General features: G+C 44.8%; 1 protein-coding gene across 4 annotated transcripts; it reads left to right on the forward strand.

The window, feature by feature from the left end:
- Window positions 1-630: 630 nt before the first annotated feature.
- Window positions 631-18,473, forward strand: LOC118384174 (transmembrane protein 184B-like). Of its 4 annotated transcripts, none has more exons than XM_052518864.1 (11): window positions 631-939; window positions 1,036-1,119; window positions 9,849-10,085; window positions 11,202-11,367; window positions 14,345-14,435; window positions 14,644-14,719; window positions 14,804-14,895; window positions 15,314-15,483; window positions 15,645-15,839; window positions 16,721-16,747; window positions 17,161-18,473. In XM_052518864.1, exons 1-11 carry the CDS (start codon window positions 907-909, stop codon window positions 17,385-17,387), a joined length of 1,398 nt encoding a protein of 465 aa, XP_052374824.1. In that variant the 5' UTR covers window positions 631-906; the 3' UTR covers window positions 17,388-18,473. The 4 variants fall into 4 exon arrangements, with proteins under 4 accessions (XP_052374824.1, XP_052374827.1, XP_052374826.1 ...); XM_052518867.1 differs by having other exon boundaries at window positions 632-939; window positions 1,079-1,119; XM_052518866.1 differs by lacking the exon at window positions 1,036-1,119 and having other exon boundaries at window positions 632-939.
- Window positions 18,474-19,168: the final 695 nt, after the last annotated feature.

A 19,168-nucleotide genomic window follows, 5' to 3' on the forward strand; every position in this document is an offset into this window, starting at 1 on the left:
TAAAAGGGGTACATTTGAAAAGACTGGAGGGGTGAATGGGTCTGAAATGCTTTTTTTTTCAAAATTCTAATTAAATTGTCAATACAGTAATGAGACATCTCAATACATATTTATAAAAGTCATTACACTTGAATACATGAACAGGTCAGGATTAATAAACATTTTACATTCAATTTGCAGATACATTTTTAAAAGGATCAGGGTTTACATTTTTTTAATTATGTAAGAAAATATTGTTCTTGTCATTGACTAATACTATAGATTTTAATTAATATTTAAGTAAAACATTTCTGGTATGGATATATTACTGAAATTGAATGGAAGAAAGCTTGGTTGGCCCTTAATTTCTTTCACTTTGACATTCCAATCAACTTTAAAATGGGGAAAATATTATCCAAATGTTTTGTGACAAGTTATTTTGGAGGAGCTAAGTAACTGCGTTTTTTATTTACAATGAAATGTGTAATATTATTCGAATGAAAACAACACTACTGAATGAATTAACTTTATACTACCTGGTAAATTCTTCATACACATGCACAAACACAAATATTTGAAACAACAATGCAACAACAATGCATTTGTACAACAATGCAAGACCAGCTGGCATATACGAGTTACATCATGGGAAAGTGGCTCAAGGCGATGAAGCTACTGCGCCTGCGTGAAAGGACCGGTGGAGGAGTTTCGCTGTTCTGCTACTGTAAAATCTTAGCGTAGTGAGTGAATCGCTAGGAGAGATACAGGGGAAGAACGGAGCCGATTTCACGAGCGTTCCCCGATAATGCTATTTTGAAATGATAGTGACTGAATAAAGTTTTTCTACATGAGATGGACTATTAGTACAGACAAAAGTTTGTATTTACCTAGGATTTGAAGAGTTTGCGAGCAGCTACCTAACTAGCGATGCTAACGTTAGCTAGCGAACTAGATAAAACGGTAAACATGGTTTAAATTGGTTTCTCACTTGACGTTATATTGCAGTGATTCAAATTTAGTATGAATTATTATTTTATGAATGTGTGTCTGTCGTAGCTAAAAAAGTATTTAGGATACATTTATGCTTGGATTCAAACAGCCGCAGTGTGTACACAAATCAAACAACTGCAGCAGAGGCAGGTAAGCCACCGGTCGGTCACACTGTGTTTTTGTGTTCAGAATGGATAGAAATAAACTGTTTCCAAACGAACGATGACACAGCTGTAATTTCAGCTCCTGAAATCATCCGTAAAGAGGTTTTGGTTGCCTTTTTTTCTATTATGGAAATGGGAAGCTGCTGTTTTTTTTTTTATATAGTCTTTGCATGGAAATTATGTTATTCATTTATTCTCACTGCAACGCCCTATATTTTCCTTAGTATGTTATGCCTTTAGTATATCTGGAGAGGAAAACTGCAAAAAATGTATCTCGTTTTCATTTTGGCATCAATGTCAAAAAGCCGATGCTGGATGACTGGTACGATTTAGGTCAAAGTACAACAGATGTTATGAAATACACCCTCAGCTTCAGTCAGAAGGAATTGATGGAGTCTCCCCTGTCATGTCATATATGGAGTCTCCCCTGCCTGTCATATATGAATTATCTGGTCATTGAACCAAACGAAATGCACCAGACATGGCTCTCAATTACAACTGAACATATCTTATAAATATAACATGTTTGCTGTTTTTAGAAGCCATCAATATTGACCAATACTTTCATTCTTTACTACTGTCTCAACCCTTTCCTTTTTTCTTGAATAATTAAGCATTTGTGTCATGGAAAAATCGCATTCTAAACCTAATAGGCATTCATTCTCTAGGCCTATACAGAATAGGCCTTCATATTGCTGATATTCAATCTCAATAGTCATCAGTCAATAGTCTATGCTTATCACGAACCAATAGTTACTTGAGAAACCCAACTTGAGTGAAACGAGTGTGACACTCAATGTAACTGCCCCCTCAAATGTAATTCATACAGCAGGCTTCGTCCAGCAGCGTGAGTCACCCATGGCCACGACCTGCCTATATTTAGCCATGCATATTAATTGAATCCCCTTTTTAAATCAGTTTTATTCTGAATGATTAGGTTATTGCCATTGGACACCAGACTGATGCATCTAGCAGTCACATTACCAAGTTAGCATCACTAATGCAGGATTGAGAACAAGGCTGTGGAGAATCTACTGTCCATCTTTCTATTGGTCACTTAGCCCACAGTTTCCCATTAGAAAACTGCTATCTGGCTACTTTGCAATACATCAGTATTACAGACCTAATGAGCAATAGTGATCAGTCACCTTGCTGACTTTGAGAATTGATCATGTGCTGCTGATGGCTAAAAGACTCAAACCAATCTCATAAATGTTAACAATTTTTCTGTCATTCAATAAATTCCTCTCATTAGCTATACAGTTGAAGTTGGAAGTGTACATACACTTAGGTTGAAGTCATTAAAACTCATTTTTCAACCCTCCACAAATTTCTTATCAACAAACTTATCGTTTTGGAAAGTCGGTGAGGACATCTACTTTGTGCATGACACAAGTAATTTTTTTCAGCAATTGTTTACAGATAGATTATTTCGCATATAATTCACTGTATCACAATTGCAGTGGGTCAGAAGTTTACATACACTAAATTGACTGTCTTTAAACAGCTTGGAAAATTTCTGAAAATGTCATGGCTTTAGAAGCTTCTGAGAGGCTAATTTACATAATTTGAGTCAATTGGAGGTGTACCTGTGGATGTATTTCAAGGCCTACCTTCAAACTCAGTGCCTCTTTGCTTGACATCATGGGAAAAGAAATAAAAAATCAGCCAAGACCTCAGAAAAGAAATTGTAGACCTCCACAAGTCTGGTTCATTCTTGGGAGCAATTTCCAAACGCCTGAAGGTACCACGTTCATCTGTACAAACAATAGTACGTAAGTATAAACACCATGGGACCACGCAGCCGTCATACCGCTCAGGAAGTAGACACGTTCTGTCTCCTAGAGACGAACGTACTTTGGTGTGAAAAGTGCAAATCAATCCCAGAACAACATCAAAAGACCTTGTGAAGATGCTGAAGGAAACAGGTACAAAAGTATCTATATCCACAGTAAAACGAGCCCTATATCGACATAACCTGAAAGGTCCCTCAGCAAGGAAGAAGCCACAGTTTCCAAGACCGTCATTAAAAAAGCCAGACTACGGTTTGCAACTGCACATGGGGACAAAGATTGTACTTTTTGGAGAAATGTCCTCTGGTCTGATGGAACAAAAATATAACTGTTTGGCCATAATGACCATCGTTATGTTTGGAGCAAGAAGGGGGAGGCTTGCAAGCCGAAGAACACCATCCTAACCATGAAGCACTGAGGTGGCAGCATCATGTTGTGGGTGTGTTTTGCTGCAGGAGGGAATGGTGCACTTCACAAAATAGATGGCATCATGAGGACGGAAAAGTATGTGGATATATTGAAGCAACATCTCAAGACATCAGTCAGGAGGTTAAATCTTGGTCGCAAATGGGTCTTCCAGATGGACAATGAACCAAAGCATATTTCCAAAGTTGTGGCAAAATGGCTTAAGGGCAACAAAGTCAAGGTATTGGAGTTGCCATCACTAAGCCCTGACCTCAATCCCATAGACAATTTGTGGGCAGAACTGAAAAGGTGTGTGTGAGCAAGGAGGCCTACAAACCTGACTCAGTTACACCATCTGTCAGGAGGAATGGGCCAAAATTCACCCAACTTATTGTGGGAAGCTTGTGGAAGGCTGCCTGAAACGTTTGACCCAACTTAAACAACATAAAGGCAATGCTACCAAATACTAATTGAGTGTATGTAAACTTCTGACCCACTGGGAATGTGATGAAAGAAATAAAAGCTGAAATACGTCATTCTCTCTACTATTATTCTGACATTTCACATTCTTAAAATAAGTGGTGATCCTAACAGACCTAAAACGGAATTTGTACAAGGATTAAATGTCAGGAATTGTGAAAAACTGAGTTTAAATGCATTTGGCTAAGGTGTATGTAAACTTCTGACTTCAACTGTATGTCCCACTGGCACTGATATACCCAGTCTATCCTTCAGTGTGCTCAATAGAGATGTTTGTGGCTCTCCTACGCTCGCCCCTGCTCTCAAACCAGGAGGAGAGGAGAAGGAGAATTTGGGTCAGTGGGCCCTCAGCCCATGTCACGCCAATTTGCTCTGACTGACTGATTCACTCTGTCCCTGTGTTCTCTCTCAACTTCCATCCCCCTCTCCCCCTCACTCAGCTCCTTCTGGTTCCCCTCTCCCTCACTCGGCTCCTTCTGGTTCCCCTCTCTCTCCCTCACTCGGCTCCTTCTGGTTCCCCTCTCTCTCTCCCTCACTCGGCTCCTTCTGGTTCCCCTCTCTCTCTCTCCCTCACTCGGCTCCTTCTGGTTCCTCTCTCTCTCCCTCACTCGGCTCCTTCTGGTTCCCCTCTCTCCCTCACTCAGCTCCTTCTAGTTCCCCTCTCTCTCTCTCCCCCTCACTCGGCTCCTTCTGGTTCCCCTCTCTCTCTCTTTCCCTCACTCGGCTCCTTCTGGTTCCCCTCTCTCTCTCTCCCTCACTCGGGTCCTTCTGGTTCCCCTCTCTCTCTCTCCCTCACTGGGTCCTTCTGTTATCCCTCTCTCTCCCTCCCTCACTGGGTCCTTCTGGTATCCCTCTCTCTCTCCCCCTCACTCGGCTCCTTCTGGTATCCCTCTCTCTCTCCCCCTCACTCGGCTCCTTCTGGTTCCCCTCTCTCTCCCCCCCTCACTCAGCTCCTTCTAGTTCCCCTCTCTTTCTCTCCCCCTCACTCAGCTCCTTCTGGTTCCCCTCTTTCTCTCTCCTCTCCATATCTTATTCAGATGTTCTCTGTCCACAAGGATGTTTTTATTTTTTATTTCACCTTTATTTAACCAGGTAGGCTAGTTGAGAACAAGTTCTCATTTGCAACTGCGACCTGGCCAAGATAAAGCATAGCAGTGTGAACAGACAACACAGAGTTACACATGGAGTAAACAATTAACAAGTCAATAACACAGTAGAAAAAAAAGAGAGTCTATATACATTGTGTGCAAAAGGCATGAGGAGGTAGGCGAATAATTACAATTTTGCAGATTAACACTGGAGTGATAAATGATCAGATGGTCATGTACAGGTAGAGATATTGGTGTGCAAAAGAGCAGAAAAGTAAATAAATAAAAACAGTATGGGGATGAGGTAGGTAAAATTGGGTGGGCTATTTACCGATAGACTATGTATAGCTGCAGCGATCGGTTAGCTGCTCTGATAGCAGATTCTTTTTTCAATTTGTTCCAGTCACAGGCAGCAGAGAACTGGAACGAAAGGCGGCCAAATGAGGTGTTGGCTTTAGGGATGATCAGTGAGATACACCTGCTGGAGCGCGTGCTACGGATGGGTGTTGCCATCGTGACCAGTGAACTGAGATAAGGCGGAGCTTTACCTAGCATGGACTTGTAGATGACCTGGAGCCAGTGGGTCTGGCGACGAATATGTAGCGAGGGCCAGCCGACTAGAGCATACAGGTCGCGGTGGTGGGTGGTATAAGGTGCTTTAGTAACAAAACAAATGGCACTGTGATAAACTGCATCCAGTTTGCTGAGTAGAGTATTGGATGCTATTTTGTAGATGACATCGCCGAGGATCGGTAGGATAGTCAGTTTTACTAGGGTAAGTTTGGCGGCGTGAGTGAAGGAGGCTTTGTTGCGGAATAGAAAGCCGACTCTAGATTTGATTTTCGATTGGAGATGTTTGATATTTACATTTACATTTAAGTCATTTAGCAGACGCTCTTATCCAGAGCGACTTACAAATTGGTGCATACACCTTATGACATCCAGTGGAACAGCCACTTTACAATAGTGCATCTAAATCTTTTTAGGGGGGTGAGAAGGATTACTTACCCTATCCTAGGTATTCCTTGAAGAGGTGGGGTTTCAGGTGTCTCCGGAAGGTGGTGATTGACTCCGCTGTCCTGGCGTCGTGAGGGAGTTTGTTCCACCATTGGGGGCCAGAGCAGCGAACAGTTTTGACTGGGCTGAGCGGGAACTGTACTTCCTCAGTGGTAGGGAGGCGAGCAGGCCAGAGGTGGATGAACGCAGTGCCCTTGTTTGGGTGTAGGGCCTGATCAGAGCCTGGAGGTACTGAGGTGCCGTTCCCCTCACAGCTCCGTAGGCAAGCACCATGGTCTTGTAGCGGATGCGAGCTTCAACTGGAAGCCAGTGGAGAGAGCGGAGGAGCGGGGTGACGTGAGAGAACTTGGGAAGATTGAACACCAGACGGGCTGCGGCGTTCTGGATGAGTTGTAGGGGTTTAATGGCACAGGCAGGGAGCCCAGCCAACAGCGAGTTGCAGTAATCCAGACGGGAGATGACAAGTGCCTGGATTAGGACCTGCGCCGCTTCCTGTGTGAGGCAGGGTCGTACTCTGCGGATGTTGTAGAGCATGAACCTACAGGAACGGGACACCGCCTTGATGTTAGTTGAGAACGACAGGGTGTTGTCCAGGATCACGCCAAGGTTCTTAGCGCTCTGGGAGGAGGACACAATGGAGTTGTCAACCGTGATGGCGAGATCATGGAACGGGCAGTCCTTCCCCGGGAGGAAGAGGAGCTCCGTCTTGCTGAGGTTCAGCTTGAGGTGGTGATCCGTCATCCACACTGATATGTCTGCCAGACATGCAGAGATGCGATTCGCCACCTGGTCATCAGAAGGGGGAAGGAGAAGATTAATTGTGTGTCGTCTGCATAGCAATGATAGGAGAGACCATGTGAGGTTATGACAGAGCCAAGTGACTTGGTGTATAGCGAGAATAAGAGAGGGCCTAGAACAGAGCCCTGGGGGACACCAGTGGTGAGAGCGCGTGGTGAGGAGACAGATTCTCGCCACGCCACCTGGTAGGAGCGACCTGTCAGGTAGGACGCAATCCAAGCGTGGGCCGCGCCGGAGATGCCCAACTCGGAGAGGGTGGAGAGTAGGATCTGATGGTTCACAGTATCGAAGGCAGCCGATAGGTCTAGAAGGATGAGAGCAGAGGAGAGAGAGTTAGCTTTAGCAGTGCGGAGCGCCTCCGTGATACAGAGAAGAGCAGTCTCAGTTGAATGACTAGTCTTGAAACCTGACTGATTTGGATCAAGAAGGTCATTCTGAGAGAGATAGCGGTAGAGCTGGCCAAGGACGGCACGCTCAAGAGTTTGGGAGAGAAAAGAGAGAAGGGATACTGGTCTGTAGTTGTTGACATCGGAGGGATCGAGTGTAGGTTTTTTCAGAAGGGGTGCAACTCTCGCTCTCTTGAAGACGGAAGGGACGTAGCCAGCGGTCAGGGATGAGTTGATGAGCGAGGTGAGGTAAGGGAGAAGGTCTCCGGAAATGGTCTGGAGAAGAGAGGGGATAGGGTCAAGCGGGCAGGTTGTTGGGCGGCCGGCCGTCACAAGACGCGAGATTTCATCTGGAGAGAGAGGGGAGAAAGAGGTCAGAGCATAGGGTAGGGCAGTGTGAGCAGAGCCAGCGGTGTCGTTTGACTTAGCAAACGAGGATCGGATGTCGTCGAACTTCTTTTCAAAATGGTTGACGAAGTCATCTGCAGAGAGGGAGGAGGGGGGATTCAGGAGGGAGGAGAAGGTGGCAAAGAGCTTCCTAGGGTTAGAGGCAGATGCTTGGAATTTAGAATGGTAGAAAGTGGCTTTAGCAGCAGAGACAGAGGAGGAAAATGTAGAGAGGAGGGAGTGAAAGGATGCCAGGTCCGCAGGGAGGCGAGTTTTCCTCCATTTCCGCTCGGCTGCCCGGAGCCCTGTTCTGTGAGCTCGCAATGAGTCGTCGAGCCACGGAGCGGGAGGGGGAGGACCGAGCCGGCCTGGAGGATAGGGGACATAGAGAGTCAAAGGATGCAGAAAGGGAGGAGAGGAGGGTTGAGGAGGCAGAATCAGGAGATAGGTTGGAGAAAGTTTGAGCAGAGGGAAGAGATGATAGGATGGAAGAGGAGAGAGTAGCGGGGGAGAGAGAGCGAAGGTTGGGACGGCGCGATACCATCCGAGTAGGGGCAGTGTGGGAAGTGTTGGATGAGAGCGAGAGGGAAAAGGATACAAGGTAGTGGTCGGAGACTTGGAGGGGAGTTGCAATGAGGTTAGTGGAAGAACAGCATCTAGTAAAGATGAGGTCAAGCGTATTGCCTGCCTTGTGAGTAGGGGGAAGGTGAGAGGGTGAGGTCAAAAGAGGAGAGGAGTGGAAAGAAGGAGGCAGAGAGGAATGAGTCAAAGGTAGACGTGGGGAGGTTAAAGTCGCCCAGAACTGTGAGAGGTGAGCCGTCCTCAGGAAAGGAGCTTATCAAGGCATCAAGCTCATTGATGAACTCTCCAAGGGAACCTGGAGGGCGATAAATGATAAGGATGTTAAGCTTGAAAGGGCTGGTAACTGTGACAGCATGGAATTCAAAGGAGGCGATAGACAGATGGGTAAGGGGAGAAAGAGAGAAAGACCACTTGGGAGAGATGAGGATCCCGGTGCCACCACCCCGCTGACCAGAAGCTCTCGGGGTGTGCGAGAACACGTGGGCGGACGAGGAGAGAGCAGTAGGAGTAGCAGTGTTATCTGTGGTGATCCATGTTTCCGTCAGTGCCAAGAAGTCGAGGGACTGGAGGGAGGCATAGGCTGAGATGAACTCTGCCTTGTTGGCCGCAGATCGGCAGTTCCAGAGGCTACCGGAGACCTGGAACTCCACGTGGGTCGACGCGCTGGGACCAACAGATTAGGGTGGCCGCGGCCACGCGGTGTGGAGCGTTTGTATGGTCTGTGCAGAGAGGAGAGAACAGGGATAGACAGTCACATAGTTGACAGGCTACAGAAGAGGCTACGCTAATGCAAGGAGATTGAATGACAAGTGGACTACACGTCTCGAATGTTCAGAAAGTTAAGCTTACGTAGCAAGAATCTTATTGACTAAAATGATTAAAATGATACAGTACTGCTGAAGTAGGCTAGCTGGCAGTAGCTGCGTTGTTGACACTACACTAATCAAGTCGTTCCGTTGAGTGTAATAGTTTCTACAGTGCTACTATTCGGGGCTAGCTGGCTAGCTAGCAGTGTTGTTTACGTTACGTTGCGTTAAAAGAACGACAATAGCTGGCTAGCTAACCTAGGGAATCGCTCTAGACTACACAATTATCTTTGAAACAAAGACGGCTATGTAGCTAGCTATGTAGCTAGCTACGATCAAACAAATCAAACCGTTGTACTGTAATGAAATGAAAATGTGATACTACCTGACCGGGTTGTTGAATTCGAATTTGATATGAGTCTGGAAGGAGAGTTTACAGTCTAGCCAGACACCTAGGTACTTATAGATGTCCACATATTCAAGGTCGGAACCATCCAGGGTGGTGATGCTAGTCGGGCGTGCGGGTGCAGGCAGCGATCGGTTGAAAAGCATGCATTTGGTTTTACTAGCGTTTAAGAGCAGTTGGAGGCCACGGAAGGAGTGTTGTATGGCATTGAAGCTCGTTTGGAGGTTAGATAGCACAGTGTCCAAGGACGGGCCGGAAGTATACAGAATGGTGTCGTCTGCGTAGAGGTGGTAGATGTTAGTTTTAGCTTTAATTGTTCAATTAAAGCTGTTCAATTAATTGTTCAATTGAATAAAGTAGTAGGTTTTTATTGGTATGCCCGAGACAACCATCCATGTGTGATGTGTTCGATAACCTTGAAAGAAACTAGGGTTTTGTTCCCTGAGGAGGCACACTGTTCCTTAATGGAGCTCCACCTTTTCTACATATTTAGCTACTTCTGTTAATGTGATTGTGAATATCCGGAAAACCCAAAACCCACCATATCCCCCTGTTGTCTCCCTCCAGAGGATGGAGGAGCTGTGGAGACGTGGCATGCCCCTGTCAGATCGAATGGAACATGACTCCCCAGCCGATATGGCCCCAGGGTCCCCAACCACAGCGGCCCCGTCGGGCTCCAACGCCTCCTGGGTGCCAGACACCCCCCTGGTGACCCCTGAGGAACCATACTTCCTCATGACCTCCACTGCCCAGACCGTGTCAGGGTTCTTTGTCTGGACAGCCCTGCTAATAACCTGCCACCAGGTAAGGGGCTAGTGAACTCTTTCTCACACATACATACACAAACACACACACACTCCTATGTTTTTCTGCATGCTGCATCTAACATATGCTTGAACTTTTTGTACTCAAATCATATGTTAGTGTGGTCTCACTGCTGCATAAGATGGATGCCTAGTGCCTCCAGTAGTTTTCTCAGTATGCACAAATCAAATTGCAGATAGAAATTGCAGAAGCATATCAAGGCATCCCTTCAGATTCCTCACGCCTGCAAAGTCCAGGTTGATTATGCACCCTGGAACACCTCAGACTGTTCAGCCATGATAAAGTAGTTGTGGCAGGTCTTCAAATATGCAGTCATATTGCCTGCAGACCACTAACCTCCTGTAGGTTCAGAGCTACTGAAAGGCCCAGGTTAATGATTCCTCTCCATTGTGTGTTTAATAATATAAATAATAATAAAGTGTTTCTGCTCACACAAAGGGTTAAAGATGAGCCGTCGCTCTGACAACAGGTGTACCTAGCTCTGCAGTGACATCAGAGAGTGGGGGGCTGTTGCCTAGCAACAAAGCTGGGTATGGTGCTCTGTGTGCGAACACCCTACTGTTTGCTATTTTACCAAAGGTGTGTGTGCCCAGGCCAGGAAAGGTGATAGGTGTAGCTTTGTGTAAGTGGGAACCTGGGACAGGATGAAGTAGACAAAAGGTATTGATGACAGAGCCTGCTCATCCGAATGGAAAAACACAACACACATCCACTCATCACACACACTCGCATGATGTCGACTGCTCTCCCCAGGATGTGGGTAGGACCACAAAGTCAGTCACTGAGCCCTAGTGAAAACGCATTGATTTCATGATACACTTGTTTCAGCTAGCCCATTTTTAGCAAGCTTACGTTGACAGAGCTGTGGTCCCTCTCAGGGAGAAGGAAGCTGTTGAATATTCAAACACAATTACCCCCCTTTCAAACCATTGTCTATTTAACTGCCATGTTTATAGTTTTTAAATTATTCTCCTACAATGATGTACATTATAAACTAGCCAGGTCCTTTAGGAGCTGAGATTAAATGATGCCCTCTTCACTCTGTCTTTCTCTTTCTTGTCTATGTATCTTTCCCTATTTTTCTCCCGTTGACAGATCTACATGCACCTGCGCTACTACAGCTCTCCCAATGAGCAGAGGCACATAGTTCGCATCCTCTTCATCGTTCCCATCTACGCCTTTGACTCGTGGCTCAGCCTCCTCTTCTTCACTAACGAAGAGTACTACGTCTACTTTGACACGGTCCGCGACTGCTACGAAGGTGAGAACCTTCCCACCCTGTCAATGGTGTATGACTCTTACCTGTTAAAATAGTGTTTTTAAATGTATTGGCATTAATATACATTTTTACATTTTATTTCACCTTTATATAAGTAGGTAGGCCAGTTGAGAACAAGTTCTCATTTACAACTGCCACCTGGCCAAGATGAAGCAAAGCAGTGCAACAAAAACAACACAGTTACACATAAACAAACGTACAGCAATAAATAGGCCATAGAGGTGAAATAATTACAATTTAGCATTAACACTGGAGTGATAGATGTGCAGATGATGATGTGCAAGTAGAGATACTGGGGTGCAAAAGAGCAAGAAAATCAATAACAATATGGGGATGAGGTAGTTGGGTGTGCTATTTACAGATTGGTTGTGTACAGGTACAGGGATCGGTAAGCTGCTCTGACAGCTGATGCTTTAAGTTAGAGGGAGATATGACTCCATTCATCTTTTTCCCTTACCCTCGCCCCGCTTGTTAGATATTATGCACATTGATAGCTTCATACCAAACGCCCTTTCCATTTGATTTATCATAGTAGCAGGCTTACAGGAGGCAGCAGCAGTCAGAATGATCAGACCTTAACAGAGAAGTGAAATTATGAATCGTGTGGACAGAGAAATACAGCTTCACTCTATCCAATTAGAGTAGCAGGATCAATGTACAGCCAGCCCTTTTCTTTACACACAGGCAAGCTGGCCAGTTGAGTTATTTAGACCATGTAGCACCTCACTTGACTGACATGAGGAAGATAATTACAAAAAATACTCTGATCAAGTCAGATCCAGAAAATTACCCATATCTGTTACTATACTCGTTTTGTCCGACTACTCGGCACACCTCGAGCAGGACGACACTGGAAGAAGTTTCTGATTGACAGAGGGAGGCTTTGTTTATTTTGTGGAACTTAAAAAAAAATGTTATTAACCGGTCCACATGCTTTTAAAATAATGGTTCTGTTCCAGAAAAGAATAGATCACTATCATTGCCGCTTCTGATTTTCCAGTTTTCAATTCTGTTCTCTGAACCGGTTCCAACCCCTGGTCGTAGTAACTAGTGTGTGGGAATCTGTTCTGTCCCCAGTGACAGATGGGCTTTGCGGTCTCTCTGCCTTTACGAGAGTGGCCATCTTTGTTCTCTTGTTGTTTCCAAAGCCTGCTGGGATTGCTGGGGAGGGGAAGCCTGTTCCCTAGCAACAGTATGCAAACGACTGAAGCCTTGAGAAGAGTTTTAGAAACCACTCACTTATGAACAGATAAATTGTCTGGCTGTTCTGTACCAGCCGGCTGTATCTCAACAGAAGTAACATCAACAGAAATTGGCATTATAATTTTGTTACAGTGGTTACATAATACAGACCGGTGTGCCCCTTGGTTACCGGTCTCTGCCATCAAATTATACCTGACAAACTCTATTGTATGTACAATGTACAACCCTATTTCTGTTTGTGGGGAAAAGGGGACCTCAGTGCGAAAGTGTGCTCAATGCATGAACGAGTGCTTTGCACTGCACATTTTGTATACCTTGTGTCAGAGAGTTGTGTGAGTCTATGATGCGTGAGAGAATGCTGTGTGTGTGTACTGTATGATGTGTGTAAGTGCTGGGAGCGCATGGATTGACGGCTGGGGAGCTGACAGCTCAGCCAGGCTGCACACAGTGGACTCTCCCTTCCAGCACATGGCACACCGCACAGGCAGCAGCTGTGGCCCCAGGGCTCCACACTGCTAAATATAGAGGGCCAAAGTGCTGTCATAAAGTTACACACACACACACAGCAAAGTACACACACTGATGTTGTGTATTTATACATGCATGCTTGCAAACATTCGAATAGCAGGAGTCAATACCATAAGGATGCCACTGGGATCCCCATTATTGTCTACTCAGACCTCTATGCAGCGATATGTGTGCAAATACAATATACAAGGAAAGCAAATGGAATAGGCAGGGCTCCTTCATGGCTGGAGTTTCCAATGCCAGAAAAGAGAGAAAGAGCCGCAAAGATTCAGGCTTGATTCGTCCTGTAGTTGCTTCACCACCCTCAAATTAGCATGGCCTGAACACCTGGGACAGCAGCTGAAACCACATTCCTCCCAGTCAATGACACCAATAACAGTGTTCACAGCCAAAGGAGAGACAGAGAGACGTCCTGCAGCCTTTTCTGCCCCGACAAACTGGAAGTGATTCAGTCTGACTGGAGAGGAATTTCCCTCAAGGAGTCGGGACCCACCACTGTGCTCTGTTCATTTGAAACAATTTATTTAATTTCCAAATCAATTGAAATCTCTTGTGAACCATTCAAATCTCTTAGATAAATAATTTATGCTAATGAATGGATTCAAAGAAACAGGTGCGTATTAGAATATACCAGTACTGTACATGTGTTGTTAAATAGGATGGTAACTGAATAGTTTTGGACTAAACATTCAGCTGGATTGATATCAATATATGGGAATCTCTGGAATACACGTTGTCACACACACACAGAGTGGGGGAGAGTAGCTTTGTGTGCACACAGGGGGACAGAGCGATGTTGATCCAAGCTAGAATGGAGGGCGGTTTAGCCAGAGGCCATTGGGGACAATGACTCAGTCTCTCATCTTGTTTTGCTTTCTGCACTGGCCCATGCACTGACACAGCACATCAGCATTCTGCTCGTGGGAAATAGGGACCAAGGCCTTAATACTGTAGAGGAACATGGCCAATGCCTCTAGATAGAACATGTTTACTTCTGTGTGTGTTAGTGTTCTTTCTCGTTCATGTTTCTGGGTTCTCAAGGGGAGGCCCAGAGTCCAAAAAGACCAAATACACACAGACAGACAGATTGTTTTGGGGATTGATTTTGGATATGAAGGCTTTGCTGGGTTAACCGAAAGACTGCTGTAGTTGCATAGTGGCAACTACCCCCATATTCTCTCAACTCTCTGACATTGCTTACATGTCTTTGTGTGTGTTTCCTCTGCAGCGTTTGTGATCTACAACTTCCTCAGCCTGTGTTATGAGTACCTTGGAGGAGAGAGCGCCATCATGGCTGAGATCAGAGGAAAGCCCATTGAGTGAGTCTCTCTCTATTATCACTCTTTGTCCTCTCTTATAAAATGATAAAGACAATTCATGTACAATCCAAGAATGTCATTCAACCATCCCACAACTGCAGAATAGTAATGTGTATCAATACTTTATTGTATGGTTTGAACCTCTTTTCATGCGATTTGGATCTTGAGAACACAGACTACCAAATGCTTGTGTCTTGGCTGTCTACAGGTCCAGCTGTGTGTACGGCACCTGCTGTCTCTGGGGAAGAACTTACTCCATTGGGTTCCTCCGATTCTGCAAACAGGTATAGTGAAAGCCTTCTTCTCACACATTATTTGTGAGAAACCCTTATATATGAACACAGAGTTACATATTCTCTCTCTCTCAGGCCACTCTACAGTTCTGTGTGGTGAAGCCTTTGATGGCCATGATCACAGTCATCCTGCAGGCCTTTGGGAAGTACAGAGATGGAGACTTCAAGTACGTAGGGCTATGGGACACTGTCATTCATTCTACTCTATACTATATCAGAGTATTTTCTTAACCTGTGTTGACCTTAGTGAATTGTTTCAAAAGCCACAGAGGATTTATGTTTGTCTATAATATATTTACGAGTCTGTACTTTTCTGTATGAACAGTTTAAATGTTATTTGTTTGTTCTCACAGATGTTTTTTTTTTTTTACATTTACACTATTCTGGCTGTAAATCTGTTTTCACCGAAATGTCGGGGTTGTAGTTGTCAAGCATCTCAGAGTAGGAATTATATTACGTAATCTCTCAAATAAGACTTTGCTAAGACATCCCTATGTGTTGACACTTGTTCTGATAGCTGGCTGTGCCTCTCTCTCTCTCTCTCTCTCTCTCTCTCTCTCTCTCTCTCTCTCTCTCTCTCTCCAGTGTGGCCAGTGGGTACCTGTATGTGACCATCATCTATAACTTCTCTGTCAGCCTGTCTCTCTACGCCCTCTTCCTCTTCTACTTCGCCACTCGCAACCTGCTGGTCCCCTACAGCCCCATGCTCAAGTTCCTCATGGTCAAGTCTGTCATCTTCCTCTCTTTCTGGCAGGGTAAGGAAACCTCTTGATCGACACACACACGCAATGTATCATAGATAATGCTGCATCCAAGTGTGCTGACCCTCTCTCCCAGATAATACACACAATGTGATTTGACAGTACTCTGATCCTCCTTCCTCGCTTTCTCTCTCCCTCTCTCTCTGGGGGATAAGGTATGCTGCTGGCCATCTTGGAGAAGTGTGGCGCCATCCCTAAAATCAACTCTCCCGAAGTGTCAGTTGGGGAGGGCACGGTCGCCGCCGGCTACCAGAACTTTATCATCTGCATTGAGATGTTCTTTGCCGCTGTGGCCCTGCGCCACGCCTTCACCTACAAGGTCTACATGGACAAGAGGCTGGACTCCTACGGTAAGGATACAGAGGGAGGAACTATCCATGCAGATTAGAGAGAAAACTATTTAAGTAAAAAGAAATCAAGTCATCACTAGCATATTAGTGTGTCCCTGACTAAATGACACAAGCAGTTGCTTATGTTTCTGGAACTGTGTTCAGTGAGGATTCACAACTCTTCAAGTCTATTTCAGTGACTTTGTTCCACTGACCTGCTCTGTCTCTAAATGTTTCTTTCTCTCTTTTATTCTCCCTTTCTCTCCTCTCCACCTCCCTTGGTTTTTTGCTAAATTTTTATTTTGTTGAATCCTTTTTCTCCTCTCATTTATCTTCTATCTCTTCCTTATTCTCCTGTTCTGTTCTCTCGCCCTTCTCCTTTTTTATGGTTCAATATTCATCCTTATATATTTTCTTATGTCCCCCCCCCTCTCTATCTGTGTCTCTCTATCTGTCTCTCTCTATCTGTCTCTCTCTATCTGTCTCTCTCTATCTGTCTCTCTCTATCTGTCTCTCTCTATCTGTCTCTCTCTATCTGTCTCTCTCTATCTGTCTCTCTCTATCTGTCTCTCTCTATCTGTCTCTCTCTATCTGTCTCTCTCTATCTGTCTCTCTCTATCTGTCTCTCTCTATCTGTCTCTCTCTATCTGTCTCTCTCTATCTGTCTCTCTCTATCTGTCTCTCTCTCTATCTGTCTCTATCTATCTGTCTCTCTCTATCTGTCTCTCTCTATCTGTCTCTCTCTATCTGTCTCTCTCTATCTGTCTCTCTCTATCTGTCTCTCTCTATCTGTCTCTCTCTATCTGTCTCTCTCTATCTGTCTCTCTCTATCTGTCTCTGTCTATCTGTCTCTGTCTATCTGTCTCTCTCTCTCTATCTGTCTCTCTGTGCTGCACTATAAGGGTCCTTTCCCATTTATGGACAGTACGGTAGGTCTACCACTAGCTCAGCTGTGTTTGGCTTCTCACTGCCACAGTACTTTCTGGTTGACTCCATTTCTGTGATGTGCTCATATTTTGTTATTCTATTATTTTTAACTGTTTCTGAGATATAGAGTTTCATTTTGTACAAACAATTTATTTTGAGCGTCCTCAGTGCTGTCATACATTTGTATTGCCATTATTGTACAGCTGCTTTTATCAATGTATTATTTTGTGGTGTGTATGAGTTCTCCCCTTGCAATGCACTAGGAGCTCCACTGGCTGTTTCTGTCTGTTTGGTTCAGTAGTATTATGTGATCCTCCATTTTGTTTACTCATGGCATTCAGGTTGCTCACTGTAGGGTTCCACTCTTCCTTCCATTATCCCTCATCCTCCTTTTATTTCCATCCTCTCCCGGCAGGTCGCTGCGCCCCAATGAAGAGCATCTCCAGCAGTCTGAAGGAGACCATGAACCCCGGAGACATGGTGCAGGACGCCATCCACAACTTCTCCCCGGCCTACCAGCAGTACACACAGCAGTCCACCCTTGAGCAGCGCGGAGGGGCGCCAGTGTCCCGCAGCCACAGCAACCTCAGCACCCGCGACAATGAGAAGACCCTGCTGCTCAGCTCCGACGATGAGTTCTGAGCCCCCCTACACACCGACCGGTGGTACTACTGGGAGGTGGAGACGGGAGGGGCTTTATGGACTCTACTATAGTGCCGTGCCAAATCGACAGGCTTGAGTACTTTGGCTGATCCACTTCATGAACATAGTACTCATATTCCTCGGTCTATATTGACAATACAAGCAACCTGCTGCATAGGGGTCCATTGCCACATACCACTGACAATATGGATCAATACAGATACACACACATGTGCATAGACCATTCCCAGGGGTCTTCAGACTGTGTGTTAACACTACAAAGGTGTACTAGACAGAGAAACACTCACCAACCTGCATGCCATTGACATGAGTGCCATTGAAATAATACAGCATCCCCCCTCACCCTCCTGCCAGCTCTGCCTCTTGCTTAAATGTTGCCAAATAGAGGGAGATCCCGCTTGGTCAGCAGGACCCTCTCTAACTTAAAATTTAGATTTCAGAGTGACTTGGATAAGACACTAAGGGACCCCGAAATCACTGTATATTTTGATGTTTATTGACCTGATGGTGTTCTTCTCATTTTAAACAGATCTATTATGAAGGGAGGTTATTATTATATGATGTGTGTTAGTGTGTGTTGGAAGATACACTGAGGATAATATAATTGGGCGATTTTGGGGGTCATTTGGGGTGTCTCCCGGAATGTTATAGTTGTTGTTGATGACATATTGAGGGAACAGCTGTTGACAGAGGTTTGGTGTGGGCGACTAACATCGCTCACGCGGATTACAGATGAAAGAGGAACTTGCTTCTTAGCAGAGCTGGACCCTGCCACAGCAGACAGGATTAGAATCCCGTAATTGGGGCATTATGTGCGGCACAGATCAGGCATGTTTTTACCATCAGGTTGGTGTAACGGTCATATCACGCCCGAACTGCGCATGTGCAGACCGTCTAATCAAAGGCTGTATTTTGATAATGTTTTTTTTTTGACGAAAATCTTAACTTGTCAGTGTGTCACTTTCACAAGGTTGGAGTAATAACATGTTCAACTACTTAAGACATTGGCTCGAATCTAAGTTGTCTTTAGATTGAGAAAATAAACAACTAATTTCACTGTTCTCATCTCAAACCTCAGCCTGGTCTGTTTCGCAAGCGTTCCTGGAAGTTTTCAATGTTGCACCTCTGGGTTTAGAAACTCTGTGAAGTTGTCAAAGGGTATGGAGACCAAGCATTTCTTCCCCCTGGTGGCAAGAGGCAGAGAGATTTCCAGCCCAGCTTCTGGGAGGAGCAGGTTGAGCAGAAATAGTTTCTTTGAATACATAGGCAAGGCTTGGCTATCTTCAGCATTAATATACATCAGTTATGCCTGAATATACCTGCTTTCTTCAACACGGCTGTTTTCTTGTCTTGTTAGGGTTGCTATGTTGCTGCTTAGTGTCACTAGCCTCATTGATTTTTCCTTTGAGAGGTCTTTTTGCTGAAGACAACACACAGATCATTTTGAAACGTTTTACTCATAAAAAATCTCTCACTGAACTGTCAATTCCAAAGCTGCAGTTTTACAAAACAATGTAGCAACGTGACTCAAATCTTCCTCTAACGACCCAAATAAAAAATAAATAGTGTGTTATTATAGATGTATTCTCATAACTCGCGACCCACCTCTCACATGCCCAGGGTCCACTTCGGGTCAAAAAAAACTTTTATACAGGGTCCAATAAATACAGTACCAAAAGTTAGGGTTTTTCATCATTTTGACTATTTTCTACATTGTAGAATAATAGTGAAGACATCAAAACTATGAAATAACACATATG

The sequence above is a fragment of the Oncorhynchus keta genome, chromosome 5 (genome assembly GCF_023373465.1).
Source record: "Oncorhynchus keta strain PuntledgeMale-10-30-2019 chromosome 5, Oket_V2, whole genome shotgun sequence".
Taxonomy (NCBI): domain Eukaryota; kingdom Metazoa; phylum Chordata; class Actinopteri; order Salmoniformes; family Salmonidae; genus Oncorhynchus; species Oncorhynchus keta.

Excerpts from the sequence above, each read along its gene's own strand:
- LOC118384174 (XM_052518864.1), top strand. The coding sequence starts at position 907 with ATGCTAACGTTAGCTAGCGAACTAGATAAAACG. Across the intron at positions 14,896-15,313 it reads TACAGAGATGGAGACTTCAA|TGTGGCCAGTGGGTACCTGT; the intron begins GTACGTAGGGCT and ends CTCTCTCTCCAG. Across the intron at positions 16,748-17,160 it reads TCCCATTTATGGACAGTACG|GTCGCTGCGCCCCAATGAAG; the intron begins GTAGGTCTACCA and ends CTCTCCCGGCAG.